General features: G+C 43.9%; 1 protein-coding gene across 1 annotated transcript in view; it reads left to right on the top strand.

Annotated features, from left to right (window-relative positions):
- Positions 1–17,700, top strand: part of SLC22A2 (solute carrier family 22 member 2) — a 130,046-nt gene that overhangs the window by 100,996 nt on the left and 11,350 nt on the right. The window contains exon 8 of the mRNA XM_056567240.1: positions 2,289–2,397. Coding sequence (XP_056423215.1) covers positions 2,289–2,397 — 109 coding nt within the window. The remainder of the gene's footprint in view (positions 1–2,288; positions 2,398–17,700) is intronic.

Here is a 17,700-nt window from a genome sequence, read left to right on the forward strand (position 1 = left end):
ATAAAATAATTTTTTTTACACTTTTTGGGGGTAAAATAGTGAAAATTGGACAATTTACGTTTTTATTGGGGGAGGGGGTTTTTCAAATTTTTTTTACTTTATTTTTTTACTTTTATTTTTACACTTTAATATTCCCCATAGGGGACTATTTAAAGCAATCACTCGATTGCTAATCCTGTTCAGTGCTATGTATAGAACATAGCACTGATCAGGGTTATCGGTGATCTTCTGCTCTGGTCTGCGGGAAGGCAGATCAGAGCAGAAGACTCCCAGAAGACAGCGGAGGCAGGTGAGGGGACCTCCGTCTGCCGTGCAAGATGATCGGATCGCCGCGGCAGCGCTGCGGGCGATCCGATCATCCTGTTCAGTGACCGCGATGCTGCAGATGCCGTGATCGGTATTGATCACGGCATCTGAGGGGTTAATGGCGGACATCCGCGGGATCGCGGGTGTCTGCCATTACCGGCGGGTCCCTGGCTGCGATCCACAGCCAGGACCTGCCGCGCATGATGCCGGCATCGCTCCGATGCCCGTGGTTATGCTCAGGACATAAATGTACGTCCTGGTGCATTAAGTACCACGTCACCAGGACGTACATTTACGTCCTGCGTCGTTAAGGGGTTAAAGGGGTACTCCGGTGAAAAACTTTTTTTTTTTTTAAATCAACTGGTGCCAGAAAGTTAAACAGATTTGTAAATTACTTCTATTAAAAAAATCTTAATCCTTCCTGTACTTATTAGCTGCTGAATACTACAGTGGAAATTCTTTTCCGTTTGAAATACAGAGCTGTCTGTTGATATCACGAGCACAGTGCTCTCTGCTGACATCTCTGTCCATTTTAGGAACTGCCAGAGTAAAAGGAAATCCCCATAGCAAGCATATGCTGTTCTGGGCAGTTCCTAAAATGGACAGAGATGTCAACAGAGAGCACTGTGCTCGTGATGTCAGCAGACAGTTGTGTGTTTAAAAAAGAAAAGAATTTCCGCTAATAAGAACAGGAAGGATTAAGATTTTTTAATAGAAATAATTTACTAATCTGTTTAACTTTCTGGCACCAGTTGATTTAAAAAAAAAAAAAAATTTTTTCACCGGAGTACCCCTTTAAAGAATTTACATGTTCATTCTTTTTTTTGCAGAAATCAGCACCATTTCTGCAATGGAGATTTTCCAGCAAAATCCTACTGACAGCAATGGAAGGCTGCTACAAAGTGGATTCCACCCAGAAATTTTATGTGAAGATTCCAGGTGGAAATTTTTTGTGTGAACAGGCCCTTACTATATCAAATTTACAGGAGTTGTCTCATGAAGACAACCTCTGTCCAAATGCCTTATTAGGGCATTTGGACATTATAGAGGGTGTCCTTCACTTGAGGCACTCCTCTATGAGGCAAAAAGGAGTGCCACACTCTCAAGGGGTAGCTTTACATAGCTCAACAATGTGTGGGGAATGCCACATGTGTTATCGCTGGATTGTATATGTGGCTCTTTGCAAGCATCAGTCGTTACCACACATCCCCTATTACATGTGCAGAAGATAGCCCATCACTTTTTGACACAAAGAGTTGATGAATGACAAATGTGTTAATCCTAATTAATAATAACAATACATTATTATAATAAAATATTAATGTAAATGTTGTCACTTTCTAGAACATTTTAAACATGTTAAGCTATGTTTAAATATTATATTCCTTGTGTACTCGGTGTTAGTGAATATACTGTAGTTTTAAATTAATAGGGACAAGATAATATTCATCTTGTTTATTCGCTGCAATTATCTAAATTTCTAAACTTCTGAATGTTCCAGTGAGCACTGTTGGGTCCATTAGTATTATACTTAATTTCTGAGCATATTTGTTTTGGTTTCTTTGGTTATTTGGTGAAAATTTCATGTCAATATCACCTATATATTTAGTGAGAAAAATGGTGACATGTTCAATGCTTATTTCACCTACGGTATATATAATTAACAATGAACTATGTTAAAGGGGTTGTAGTGCTTTTTTTTTGTAACCCATTGTGCCCAGGCTGCAAAAAGTTAAAAAAAAAAACAAACACCTTCCTGTGCCTGGTCCCAGTGTTCTTTGTGCTTCCTGTGCACGGAACGTCACAATGCGATCAGCTTATTGCTGGCCGCAGCTCGGGCCCGATGGGATAATAAAAAAAAGCACTACAGTACTCATTTAAGTTACCTATCTATTGTACTTAATAGAATGAATAATTATTGTCAAAACTTTTATAGCATATTTAGCATTGTGCAACATCTATCTTGTCTTTCTCCTTTATAGAAATCTCTGGGCTCAGGATAGCACTTGGATGTGTAAGCAGAATGGGCATTACAATTTCTTACGAGATGATTTGTTTGGTCAATGCTGAGTTGTATCCAACTTTTATCAGGTGTGAACTCAATATTACAGTATAAAATAAATAAAATGAGTTATAGATGCTCTCTTATATTTAACATCTATGAGTCTTTCCAAAACATTATAAGAACAATTCAATAAATCTGATTAGTAAACCGACTTATTTATTGTAGAAAAAGTAGAATTATATACATCAGGCTACTAAGAGATAGGAGCATATAATAAATAGTAAATTGTCTATTATTTTTACGCAATAGCACTTCTATCAGCACAAGTGATTGTTTAGTTAAAGGGGTATTCCAGGATTTTTTAAAAATTTATTTGACTATGCTACAGGGGCTGTAAAGTTAGTGTAGTTTATAATATAGTGTCTGTACCTGTGTGTGACGGTTTTCTCACAATTCTTATGTAATTTTCACCCCAATATTTATTTTTAACAGCATACAAAATGACTGTTGTCTCAGATTTTTCCCAGCTTGCAATGCGGCCAAGACCTGACTCACTAGTCAGCTGATGACAGGGAGCCTGTCTGCTTCAATGGGTGGAGGGATCACTTGGTGGGAGAGAGATCAAACTGCAACTAATGCAACAGCTGTAGGCACCCTGATTGAAAACCACAGGTCTTTTTGAATGGATACAGCTCATTTATGTTTCAATGGGTGGGGTGGCTGATGTGTGGGAGGCAGGAAAATGGAATTATGGCATTGGTAGTCAAAAAAAGAAAAGTCAAACAGGAAATACCAGTTCACAAAAAGCTAGCCACAGTGTTATGTTAATCTCACAACATAGCCATTTAGCCCCAAGACAAGCGCAGATCCTTCCTAAACATGTCCATTACTGTCTGCCAGGTACTTACTTAAAATAACCTTATAGCGGAGAACCCCTTTAATAATAGTATTAGAAGGAAAATGAGTTTGCCAAGAAATTTTATTTCCTACCATCGTTTACCTTAAACAAGCTAGAGCCAATGGCTTTAAAATAAGCTGGAGCCAGACTTTGTGTAAAAAAGGCAATGCGTTACCAGTGTCAGGATCTGTCAACAGAGCCAATAGTCTTGCGCTCCCAAGCACATAGAATATATTCTCTACCAACTAATTCTGCATCTGCATTCTTAGATGTATAGAGCAGGCTGCAGTGTAGTACTGCATTGGGATTGCGACTTGCAGACATGGGCGGTATTAAGTATGTTGTAGACGGGAGCGTGCAGTCACATACTATACCTGAGGGTCGCACAAATCGTGTGTACTCCTGCAGTGCAGAGCACTCAGAATGTGAAAGTGACTACAGCACTGATTGGACAGTCTGGTAGAATACACAATAATATCAGTGATGTCTTCTCTGTGGTCTTTATACTTTGTCTGCAGATCCTCAACATAAATATGAAGACAATAATTATTATAACCCTGCCAGACACTTTGCCGACTGAATATAACCATGGCAGACACTTAATAATAATTAATATTACTGCTGCACACCATATTCCCTGAATATAACCCTGCCACACTGTACTCTGAAAATAAAACTGCCATATAAATTTTTATCAGTTTAGCTGTACTGTATTCTCCCAGAAGTCCAATTCCTCCTCCAGACCCCTGTTTCTCTCTAGACCCCTCTGTGTCTCCAGATGCCTATATCTTCTGGCAGACTCCTTTTTCCTTCTCCTTCATACCCTTCTGTGTCCCTCAGACCCCTATGTCCTCTATCCTCCTCCTCCTCCTCCTCCAGACCACTGTTTTCCTCCTTCAGACTTCTATTTCCCCCCAAGACCCCTATATCCTCCTCCAGACCTCTATGTCCCACATTGGGCCCCTCTGTCCTCCTCCCCCAGTCCCATATGTCTTTCCAGACTCCTCTGTCCTCCTCCAGATCCCTACAGTGGGGCAAAAAAGTATTTAGTCAGCCACCAATTGTATAGGTTCTTCCACTTAAAAAGATAAGAGAGGCCTGTAATTTTCATCATAGGTATACCTCAACTATGAGAGACATAATGAGAAAAAAAAATCCATTAAACCACATTGTCTGATTTTTTAAGAATTTATTTGCAAATTATGGTGGAAGATAAGTATTTGGTCATCTACAAACAAGCAAGATTTCTGGCTCTCACAGACCTGTAACTTCTTCTTTAACCCCTTAAGGACTCTTTTTCATAACTCTTTCATTTTCATTTTTTCCTCATCACCTTCTAAAAATCATAACGCTTTAAATTTTGCACATAAAATTCCATATGATGGCTTATTTTTTGGCCACCAATTCTACTTTGCAGTGACATTAGTCATTTTACCAAAAAATCCACAGCTAAACGGAAAACAAGTTCCTTGTGCGACAAAATTGAAGAAAAAATGTCATTTTGTAAATTTTGGGGGCTTTCGTTTCTACTCAGTGCATTTTTTGGTAAAAATGACACCTTATCTTTATTCTGTAGGTCCATACGGTTAAAATGATACCCTACTTATATAGGTTTGATTTTGTCGTACTTCTAAAAAAAATCATAACTACATGCAGGAAAATTTATAAGTAAAAAATTCTCATCTTCTGACCCCTATAACTTTTTTATTTTTCTGCATACGGGCCGGTATGAGGGCTCATTTTTTGCGCTGTGTTGATTGGACATTTTTGTATTGACTTTTGTATTTTTTAGTATTGATCAGACTTTTTGATCGCTTTTTATTAATTTTTTCATGATATAAAAAGTGACCAAAAATACGCTATTTTGGACTTTGGAATTTTTTTGCGTGTACGCCATTGATCATGCGGTTTAATTAATGATATATTTTTATAGTTTGGACATTTCTGCATGCGGTGATACCACATATGTTTATTTTTATTTACACAGTTTTTTTTATGGGAAAAGGGGGGTGATTCAAACTTTTATTAGGGAAGGGGTTAAATAACCTTTATTAACTTTTTTTTCCACTTTTTTTTTGCATTGTTATAGCTCCCATAGGGGGCTATAACACTGCACACACTGATCTTTTACACTGATCCCTGCCAAGCCATAGCTTTGCATGGATCAGCGTTATAGGGGGGGGGGGGGGGGGGGTCTAGTGAATGACCTGCAGAGAGCTGGGACCAAAGTAACAAAGTCTACCACCAGTAACACACTACGCCGTCCAGGACTCAAATCATTCAGTGCCAGACGTGTCCCCCTGTTTAAGCCAGTACATGTACTCCAGACTCCCTTGCCCCTGAAAAGCCTCATGTCCCGCTGACCCCTCTATCCTCCTCCTCCAGACCCCTGTCCACCCCAGACCCCTCTATCATTCTCCTCCCAACCCTTGTCCCCCAAGACCCCCCTATTCTTCTCCTCAAGACCCCTTGGTCCCCGGATTTCTCTGTCCTCCTTCAGGATCCTCTGTCCTCCTCAAGACCCCTATGCTCCCAGACTCCTCTGTCTCCTTCCCCAGACCCCACTGTCCCCTCCTCCAGACTCCTGTGCCCCCCTCACAGACCCCTATGTTTATAGTAGACAAGCAGCACTGTGCTGTAACTTGAAGTGTGGCAGGCGGCACCAAAATAGAATAGTTCCTCTGCTCTTGCGAAGCAGTCAGGGCAAGAATGCATTCATGACATCAGTGGCATGTCTGCGTGCACCATGTCTGCTGCTCTTAGTGGTTGTGTCCATGCCCTGATGTGATTACCCAGAAAAGGTATTCCATTCTGGCATCGGTGTCACACGGAATGGGGCCTAGTGTCCACGACAAGTGGGCGGCCTGGCGGATGGCCTGGTCCACTGGGCAAACACCTGGTGTTATGAGAAGTGGTAGGAAGTGGCATGCCTCAGTATAGAAGGGAACTATGTAACATACCATGGGTAGAAAGAGAATAGAAGTTTTCTGTAATGAGACCACGGAAGTCAGATGTAGCGAGGAGCAGAGCGCTCTTCTTCAAGCATCTTACAAGTGATGTAATGTCTCGGGCCGCAATGCAATCTGGGAAAACTTGAGACAACACTCATTGTGTATGTTAAAAATAATCTTCGGGGCAAAGATCACATAAGAATTGCGAGACCATCCATGAAACACAGGTACATACTCTACATTATAAACTTCACTTATTTTACAGCCTCTATAGCATAGTCAAATAAAGAAAATTCCTAGAATACGCCTTTAAACACTGTTATATAGGATGTGCACTCACTACTTTACATTGTAAAGTGTCATTTATTCAGTGTTGTCACATGAAAAGATATAATAAAATACTTTAAAAAAGTGAGGATTATACTCACTTATGTAAGATACTGTAAATATTGATATAATTGCAATGGCAGTGACCCACAGAAGAAAGATAACAGGTCAGTTTTACTGTAAAGTGTACTGTGTAAAAACATTTTTTCTATTTCCCTCCACAAATATATATTTCGTACATTTTATGTCAAAGTAAAAGGTGTCATTACAAAGTACAACTGGTCTCGCAAAAAACAAGCCTTCACATGGTATTTAGATGTGGATGGAAAAATAAGAGTTATGTCTCTCAAAAGGCGAGGAGAAAAAACACAAAAACTTAATATTGGCTGTTTCCTCAATAGTGTTGCTGGCGAATATTCGCAATGCAAATTTTATTCAAGAATATTGCATATTCGCACTTACGAATATTCGTTTTTTTTTTTTTCACAGTACACATCACAGTGATCACCCCTCTCTGCTTCCAGCTTGTGTGGTGTAAAGAAGGCTCTAATACTACTGTGTGAGACTGGCGCACGAATTTTCGCAGATGCGGAAATTAGCATATGCGAATTTTCGCATATGGGGAATTTTCGCTTATGCTAATTTTTGCATATGCTAATTTTCGCATACGCAAATTTGCGTATATGCCAAATTTCGCTTATGTTAATTTTCGCTTATGCTAATTTTCGCATATGCAAAAATAAAACGTGAATATTACGAATATGTGAATTTAGCGAATATATGACGAATATTTGTCCATATATTCGCGAAATATCGCGAATTTGAATATGGCCTATGCCGCTCAACACTATAAATCTTCAAGGCATAAACCAGCTGTGCCCTTAAGAAGCTAAGTTGCTGCTATCTAAGTGTCTAGTAGCACCCCAATGCTCTGTTCATACACTTTAAACTGAAGTTATCTTACCCACACCTAGGTGCCCATTTTCCAGTTCCCAGAATTCCACAGTCATACAGGTCTCCATCACAATTTCAAATGCTTAAATATTATATCAACTACACAGTCACATACTATATATACTATGGTTAATCACAATACAAAGACTACTATTGCCAATATATGATACCACCATACCAAGAATACTACCATTGACAATAAACAGTGTGTAAGTAATACCATCATACAGCTACTGAATAAAATCACTATACCAAGATCAACATTACCCCCATTCAGTGATTATATAGAAGGAGATTTTTCAAGCTCCATAGTAGATTTTTTTGGGCGTAAAACTTGCACACGTGCGACTTTTCTATACATGCTGCAACTTTTTGCTTATTCCAACGCACATTTCTGAAAACTGCTCACGTAGTAATTTTTTTTTTACTTTGCAGTGGTCATGTATTTATCAAATTTGATAGTCGCTATTTATATGGGAAAAAAAAGTCACATCTCCATTTAAAAGTCGCATACGTATTCCAGGTCCAACCTGGCTTACAGAAAGCGCATACGTCTGCAGAAAAGAACATTAACACCCACTTTAACAACTGTTCTTGTTCTGCATCATGAAACAAAGCTACTACATTAACGTTAATGTTAATTATAGAAAAAAATAATTATATAACTAATTACTCTTCTAATTTTAAGGTTAAAAATACACCCTGCACACCTTGTTAATTTTAGGACACGTACATGCTGGCGTACCCACTAAATTCTAAAATTAATGTTGTGTTAAAATAGAATAAGGCACAAAATACCGTATATACTCGAGTATAAGCCGAGTTTTTCAGCACGATTTTTCGTGCTGAAAACACCCCCCTCGGCTTATACTCGAGTGAACTCTCCACCCGCAGTGGTCTTCAACCTGCGGACCTCCAGAGGTTTCAAAACTACAACTACCAGCAAGCCCGGGCAGCCATCGGCTGTCCGGGCTTGCTGGGAGTTGTAGTTTTGAAACCTCCGGAGGTCCGCAGGTTGAAGACCACTGCGGCCTTCGACATCATCCAGCCCCCTCTCACCCCCTTTAGTTCTGTACAGTACTCACCTCCGCTCGGCGCTGGTCCGGTGCCGCAGGACTGTCCGGAGAGGAGGTGGTCCGGTGGGATAGTGGTTCCGGGCTGCTATCTTCACCGGGGAGGCCTCTTCTAAGCGCTTCGGGCCCGGCCCCAGAATAGTCACGTTGCCTTGACAACGACGCAGAGGTACGTTCATTGCCAACGTACTTCTGCGTCATTGTCAAGGCAACGCCTCTATTCCGGGCCGGAAGCGTGGAGAAGAGGCGTCCCCAGTGAAGATAGCAGCCCGGAACCACTATCCCACCGGACCACCTCCTCACCGGACAGTCCTGCAGGACCGGACCAGCGCCGAGCGGAGGTGAGTACTGTACTGAACTAAAGGGGGGCGAGAGGGGGCTGGATGATGTCGAAGGGCGCAGTGGTCTTCAACCTGCGGACCTCCGGAGGTTTCAAAACTACAACTCCCAGCAAGCCCGGACAGCCGATGGCTGCCCGGGCTTGCTGGGAGTTGTAGTTTTGAAACCTCTGGAGGTCCGCAGGTTGAAGACCACTGCGGGCGGATGATGACAAGAGGATGATGAAGGGGGGGTGTGGGATGATGAAGGGGGGGTGTGGGATGATGAAGGGGGTGTGTGGGATGATGACAAGGGGATGATGAAGGGGGGGTGTGGGATGATTACAAGGGGATGATGAAGGGGGTGGGGATGATGACAAGGGGATGATGAAGGGGGGTGGGGATGATGAAGGGGGGTGTGTGGGATGATGATGAAGGGGGGTGGGGATGATGACAAGGGGATGATGAAGGGGGGTGTGGGATGATAACAGGTGATGATGATGATGAGGGTCTGGATGATGACAGGCGGTGATGATGATGAGGATGTTAATGACGGGTCTGGATGATGACAGGGGGGGATGATGTATTTCCCACCCTAGGCTTATACTCGAGTCAATAACTTTTCCTGGAATTTTGGGTTGAAATTAGGGGTCTCGGCTTATACTCGGGTCGGCTTATACTCGAGTATATACGGTAATTGTGTAAGAATTTTTACAGACTACGTAAATAACCCATATGTGGCACAAATATGTTTCCTTAAAAAAAGAAACATCCATAGTAATACAGCTTCATGCACATTTTGGGGTGGGTAACGTACCGAGCCGTTTTTTTGTCTTTTGTGGCTTCACTATTGTTTATGTGCCTGTTGGTGCTGCTCTGTCTTCCTTCTTGACGCAAGACTCCGCCCACCAACATCACAAAATACGGGCTCAAAATTAAACAAAAAAGCCTCCAGAGTACAGATATTCATGGTGCGGCATAGTATGCTTTTCATATTTTTTATTTTATGAGGCGGGTGGATGGGTTGTTGCGGGATAGTTGGAGTGCAGCTATTTAGTGCCAGGCAGGCCAGTTAGGGTGTCACCCGATGTGGTACACCCCCCTCCCAATCACTCTCTAGCAACGCTACTGGTAATAAAGGGTAGATAAAGAACTTCAGCTATTAACATAAGGGAAAACTTTTCTGCTTTAAAAAAATGCTTTGGGTTTCCCGGGTTTTACTTACATGTGATTTATTTATCAAGGTCGTGCGACTATTTGATAAATAGGTCGCATGTAAGCAAAAGTAAGTAAAAAAAAAATTGTCAAATAAAAGCCATACGTTTGAAAAGAATGATAAATCTCCTTCAAAGTGTATATACCAGCACAAAACCTATAAGAGAATACAGCACAGTTACAAACAGTGACACACAAGTGGTGTCTTCTCTGATTGGAGTTGTTTTACTTTCCCTTTTCTTCTCCATCTGGCCCAGACCACCATGACTACTATTTCCAAACACAAATCATCTGTGCTGAATCTGCCGGACAAACATCTTAACTCTGCACTTTTTCTGCACCCTAAACAAATTTTCCATCCATAAAGCTAAAATGGCATTGCTGCCCCTATGACGTCGCTCACAGTCTGATAGTACTCCTATTTTGTGCCCAACACAGTGTGTAGGTAGTCCCTCTCCCTTATTGGGTAGGTAGGTTGTCCCCATTATGTATTATGGTAGGTTCTCCACATTTAGCCCCTTAACGACGCATGACGTAAATGTACATCCTGGTGAGGTGGTACTTAACGCACCAGGACGTACATTTACTTCCTATACATAACTGCAAGCATCAGAGCAATGCTCGGGTCATGCGCAGCAGATACCAGCTGCAGATAGCTGCCAGGGACCCGCCGGTAATGGCTGACATCCGCGATCACGTGGATGTCCGCCGTTAACCCCTCAGATGCCGTGATCAATATAGATCATGGCATCTGCAGCGTTGCAGTCACTAAAATGGATGATTGGATGGCCAGCATCTCTGTCGTGGCGATGCGATCATCCAGAACGGCAGACGGAGGTCCCCTCACCTTCCTCCGCTGCCTTCCACGGGCCTACTGCTCTGGTCTGAGATCGAGCAGACCAGAGCAGAAGATGACCGATAACAATGATCAGTGCTATGCCCTATGCATAGCACTGAATAGTATTAGTAATTGAATGAGTGCTATAAATAGTCCCCTATGGGAACTAATAAAGTGTTAAAAAAAAATTAAAAAAGAGGGAAACAAATTTGAAAAACCCCTTCCCCCAATAAAAATGTAAATTGTCACATTTTCCCTATTTCACCCAAAAAAGTAAAAAAAATAATAATTTATATACATATTTGGCATTGCCACGTGCGTAAATATCAGAACTATTAAAATATAATGTTAATGATCCCGTACGGTGAACAGCGTGAACGTACAAAAAAAAAATGTCCAAAAATGCTGCTTTTTTATAACATTTTATTCCCCAAAAAAATTGATAGAAAATGTATTAAAAGTTTTATATAAGCAAATATGGTATCAATAAAAAGTAAAGATCACGGCGCAAAAAAATAGCCCTCATATCGCCGCTTATACAGAAAAATGAAAAAGTTATAGGTCTTCAACTTAGGAGGATTTTAAACGTACTAATTTGGAAAAGTATGTTATCATGGGTATCATTTTAATCATATTGACCCACAGAATAAAGAACATGTCATTTTTGCGGTAAATTGTACGGCGTGAAAACTAAACCTTCCAAAATTTGCACAATTGCGGTTTCTTTTTAATTTCCCCACACAAATAGTATTTTTTTTGGTTGCGCAATACATTTTATGGTGAGTGATGGCATTGAGTGATGGCATTACAATGGACAACTGGTTGTGCAAAAAATAAACACTCATACTAATCTGTGGATGAAAATATAAAAGAGTCCTAAAAGGGGTACTCCGGTGGAAAACTTTTTGGTGCCAGAAAGTTAAACAGATTTGTAAATTACTTCTATTAAAAAATCTTAATCATTTCAGTACTTATTAGCTGCTGAATACTACAGAGGAAATTATTTTCTTTTGGAACACAGAGCTCTCTGCTGACATCATGAGCACAGTGCTCTCTACTGACATCTCTGCCCATTTTAAGAAGGATCCAGAGTAGAAGAAAATCCCCATAGCAAACATATGCTGCTCTGGTCAGTTCCTAAAATGGACAGAGATGTCAGCAGAGAGCACTGTACTTGTGATTCAGCAGAGAGCTCTGTGTTCCAAAAAGAAGAGAATATCCTCTGTAGTGTTCAGCAGCTAATAAGTACTGGAAGGCATAAGATTTTTTAATAGAAGTAATTTACAAATCTGTTTAACTTTCTGGCACCAGTTGATAAAAAAAAAAAAAGTTTTCCACCGGAGTACCCCTTTAAGGCCCAAATGGGCTGAGTCGTTAAGGGGTTGTCTGGGCATAAAAAAAAACTATATATTGCTTACTCATCACTCTGAGAGAAAACAGCATAAAAAACGCAACAGTTTTTTTTTATGCAGATTACAGCCAAAAATCCATGCATAAAACACATTTGCAAATTTTCTTATGTATGAAAAATGTGTAATGTTTGGGGTTTGAGTAATTTATTATTATTATTACATTTTATTTTATTTCATTTCCTCATCACAAGGGGGCTTTCACCTGTCATCTCTGCTGATATAACACACTGCAATACTGCAGTAGAGTAGAATATTCTGCCTTTCAGCAGAACAACAGGTACCCATACACACATGGCAATCCTGGGGGCCCCAGGCTGCTTTAGAAACCCATTGGCACTGGCAATTTTGTTGCCAGGGAGCTGATCAGATAAATGGTCTACACAAACACACTATATGTAAGAGGTTAATCAACCTGGTATAGAGGAGCAGTTTCTCCACTTCTGGTAGTAACAGTGGTAGCCCGGCTGTTATATTGACTGCTGAATTCCCGCGATCCCTACATTGTATAGTTGCACGGCCTTACTGAAACATGGCAGGCTAGAATTGTACCTAGTATGACCTCCTTAAAAAGGCATATTAGTGGTCATTAAATACACAGGGATATGGTGTGGGTGAACCGGATTAAAATTATGTATAATTTACTCGGATTGTCGCCGTTGGTCCAGAGATACAGGGTGTATTAGCCTCTGTTGCTAATATCTAAATTCACAATGGAGACGGGATCCGACATAATCAGAATCTCTGCCTCCCTACCCCCCCCCCCCCTCTGCTCCTATTTGCTCACCTACTTCCGGCTCACAATAGCGAAGGGGTCCATGAATATTCATAAGGTGGGTGGGCATATAGGAGCTGAGGGGACTGAGGCAGGGATGCTGGGTCCCACCTCCATTGTGCAAAGGATGACATTTACACATTAGTAACAGAGGTTAATACACCCTGTATCACTTCCCTAATGAACTGTGCCACTATGCTCCCCTAATGAATTGTGCCCCTAAGCCCCCCTGTGTCACTCTAATAAACTGTGCGCTGCCCATTAATGATCTGTGCTGCTGTGCTTCTTCTGCCCTATTACCTGAATCGGCTGAAGATGGTGCCAGTCCTGACAATTGGTGGCCACAGTCTGGGTCTGGACAGCATTGCGCTAGTTGAGTACCACCGAGTTAGTAAATATCAAACTTTTAGATTTAAAAAAACAAAATGTGTGTATTATTTGTACCCACATTGTAAAGAACTCAAACTGCTGGCCTTAACCATGATAAATGTAACTTATCATTTTAAGTTAATTAGTGTTAGGAGAAAAATTGACACAATGATAGAACCTAAGACTAGTGCAAAACCTTATCTTATCTATAGTTTACCACAAACCACATCTATGTGCATTCAATCTATTTACTTATTTTTTAACTAAATGAATTCATAATAATACATAAGACCATTTAAGATGAACATACATATTCCAAAAATTACAACACAAGACAGATCTCAGTTGCGCATCATATACATTAAAGCGATTGTCACGATTCGGCTTCCAGGTAGTGGATCCTCTGTGTCAGCGAGGGATTGGCGTGGACCGTGCTAGTGGACCGGTTCTAAGAAGCTACTGGTTTTCACCAGAGCCCGCCGCAAAGCGGGATGGTCTTGCTGCGGCAGTAGCAACCAGGTCGTATCCACTAGCAACGGCTCTACCTCGCTGACTGCTGAGAAGGCGTAGGACAGAAGGACTAGGCAGAGGCAAGGTCAGACGTAGCAGAAGGTCGGGGGCAGGCGGCAAGGTTCGTAGTCAGGATGGGTAGCAGAAGTTCAGGTACACAGGCTTTGGACACACTAAACGCTTTCACTGGCACAAGGCAACAAGATCCGGCAAGGGAGTGCAGGGGCAGTGAGCAGATATAGTCTGGGAGCAGATGGAAGCCAATTAAGCTAATTGGGCCAGGCACCAATCATTGGTGCACTGGCCCTTTAAGTCTCAGAGAGCTGGCGCGCGCGCGCCCTAGAGAGCGGAGCCGCGCGCGCCAGCACATGACAGCAGGGGACCGGGACGGGTAAGTGACCTGGGATGCGATTCGCGAGCGGGCGCGTCCCGCTGTGCGAATCGCATCCCCAACGGCCAAGACAGTGCAGCGCTCCCGGTCAGCGGGACTGACCGGGGCGCTGCAGGGAGAAAGACGCCGTGAGCGCTCCGGGGAGGAGCGGGGACCCGGAGCGCTAGGCGTAACAGTACCCCCCCCCTTAGGTCTCCCCTTCTCTTTGTCCGGTAACTGCCTCCCCTGGGATGAGGACACCGGGAAAGAATGGAGGATTTCCTCAACGGCAGGCAGTACAGCAGGAGTGGGAATGGGGAGGGAGGGCAGAGGGCGAGGCCTGGCACGGGGCAGTGTGACACCAGGACGGGGACCATGGGGAGGCACAGAGGCTTGCCTGACGGGACTGGGAGGGGGGGAGAGGCACTTCCTGTGGCAGGCAGAGTCCCAGTTCCTGATCTCCCCGGTGGTCCAATCAATGGTGGGGGAATGAAGCCGGAGCCAAGGCAGACCGAGGAGGACCTCAGAGGTACAGTTGGGGAGAATAAAGAACTCAATCCTCTCAAGGTGGGGTCCAATAGACATGAGGAGGGGCTCTGTGCGGTAACGCACGGTGCAGTCCAATCTGGCTCCGTTGACCGCGGAAATGTAGAGCGGCTTAACGAGACGGGTCACCGGGATGCTGAATTTATTAACAAATGACTCCAAAATAAAATTTCCAGAGGCACCGGAGTCCAAGCAGGCCACGGCTGAGAGGGAGGAGTTGGCTGAAGAAGAAATCCGCACGGGTACCGTGAGACGTGGAGGAGCAGACTTGGAACCAAGAGACGCCACACCCACGTGAGCTGGGTGCGTGCGTGCGTTTCCCAGGCGTGGAGGACGGATAGGGCAATCCACCAAGAAATGCTCGGTACTGGCACAGTAAAGACAGAGATTTTCTTCCCTACGGCGATTCCTCTCTTCCTGGGTCAGGCGAGACTTATCCACTTGCATGGCCTCCTCGGCGGGAGGCCCAGGCGTAGATTGCAACGGATACTGTGGGAGAGGTGTCCAGAGATCTAAGTCTTTTTCCTGGCGGAGCTCTTGGTGTCGCTCAGAAAAACGCATGTCAATGCGGGTAGCTAGATGGATGAGTTCTTGCAGATTGGCAGGAATCTCTCGTGCGGCCAGCACATCCTTGATGCGACTGGATAGGCCTTTTTTAAAGGTCGCGCAGAGAGCCTCGTTATTCCAGGATAATTCTGAAGCAAGAGTACGGAATTGTACGGCATACTCGCCAACGGAAGAATTACCCTGGACCAGGTTCAACAGGGCAGTCTCGGCAGAAGAAGCTTGGGCTGGCTCCTCGAAGACACTCCGGAGTTCAGTGAAGAAGGCCTGGACTGTGGCTGTGGCAGGATCATTGCGGTCCCAGAGCGGTGTGGCCCAAGACAAGGCCTTTCCTGAAAGAAGGCTTACTACAAACGCCACCTTAGACCGTTCTGAAGGAAACAAGTCCGACATCATCTCCATATGCAGGGAACACTGAGACAAAAATCCGCGGCAGAGTCTGGAGTCCCCATCAAATTTGTCCGGCAGGGACAAGCGGAGGCTAGGAGCGGCCACTCGCTGCGGAGGAGGTGCAGGAGCTGGCGGAGGAGATGGTTGCTGCTGTAGCAGAGGCAGAAGTTGCTGTAACGTGGCGGTCAACTGCGACAGCTGCTGTCCTTGTTGGGCAATCTGCTGCGATTGCTGAGCGACCACCGTGGTAAGGTCAGCGAGACTTGGCAGCGGCACCTCAGCGGGATCCATGGCCGGATCTACTGTCACGATTCGGCTTCCAGGTAGTGGATCCTCTGTGTCAGCGAGGGATTGGCGTGGACCGTGCTAGTGGACCGGTTCTAAGAAGCTACTGGTTTTCACCAGAGCCCGCCGCAAAGCGGGATGGTCTTGCTGCGGCAGTAGCAACCAGGTCGTATCCACTAGCAACGGCTCTACCTCGCTGACTGCTGAGAAGGCGTAGGACAGAAGGACTAGGCAGAGGCAAGGTCAGACGTAGCAGAAGGTCGGGGGCAGGCGGCAAGGTTCGTAGTCAGGATGGGTAGCAGAAGTTCAGGTACACAGGCTTTGGACACACTAAACGCTTTCACTGGCACAAGGCAACAAGATCCGGCAAGGGAGTGCAGGGGCAGTGAGCAGATATAGTCTGGGAGCAGATGGAAGCCAATTAAGCTAATTGGGCCAGGCACCAATCATTGGTGCACTGGCCCTTTAAGTCTCAGAGAGCTGGCGCGCGCGCGCCCTAGAGAGCGGAGCCGCGCGCGCCAGCACATGACAGCAGGGGACCGGGACGGGTAAGTGACCTGGGATGCGATTCGCGAGCGGGCGCGTCCCGCTGTGCGAATCGCATCCCCAACGGCCAAGACAGTGCAGCGCTCCCGGTCAGCGGGACTGACCGGGGCGCTGCAGGGAGAAAGACGCCGTGAGCGCTCCGGGGAGGAGCGGGGACCCGGAGCGCTAGGCGTAACAGCGATAAAGAGAATCTACAAAGATACCAACACCAAAAAACAAGCAATCACAAACATCAATGATACATAAAACAAGCAATAAAGTTCCCTGAGGTGCATATTTTAACTTCAATACATTTTGCCCTGTGTTTGTGTTCTGGGGGTACAAATGTATTTCTCAAAGTACAAGTTTTTGTAACTGATAAGCCCATTGGTTGTTTTACTACTTAACACCATGTCAACATTGTTTATATAGCAATTCCTGAAACAGTTGATTAGCCCAATTGTGCGGCTGGAGACTCTTAATATTCATACATACACTATGGACATAAGTATTGGAACACCTACACTTTGCACCAATCTTTTAGAGCATTCCATTCTAAATCAATAGACCTCATTATGTAGTTGTAGGCACTCTGCTGGAAGGAAAAGCAATGGTGAGGTCACTGTAACTAATGGGCTTGCGCCAATACCATGGTTTTAGGTCCGGTCAGAAAACCAGATACGGGGCAAAAATGTGCCGACCGGAGTCACCGTTTGACTCCGGTCGGCTTATTGAAATGCATTAGATAGGGGCTGGGTCCGGCTCTGATATGGGAGCGCCCGGTTTTTGTCCCCCCCACCGGATTCGGCACTTGTACAGTGAAAATGTAGTGCGAACCCACCCTTATTGTGATAGTGGCATCCTACTATAGTACTATGCTGGAATTCAGTAAGCTGTTTAGACGACCCATTGTTTCACAAATGTTTGTAAAGGCAGACTGTATTGGTGGGTGCTGGATTTTATACACCTGTCACAATGGGACTGAATAAAACACCTTAAATTCAGTCATTAAGAGGTAGAGGCCAATACTCTTGTTCATATAGTTTAACTAAAACAGAGCCCTGTCTTGTTTG

The sequence above is a fragment of the Hyla sarda genome, chromosome 3, assembly GCF_029499605.1.
Source record: "Hyla sarda isolate aHylSar1 chromosome 3, aHylSar1.hap1, whole genome shotgun sequence".
NCBI classification, from domain to species: domain Eukaryota; kingdom Metazoa; phylum Chordata; class Amphibia; order Anura; family Hylidae; genus Hyla; species Hyla sarda.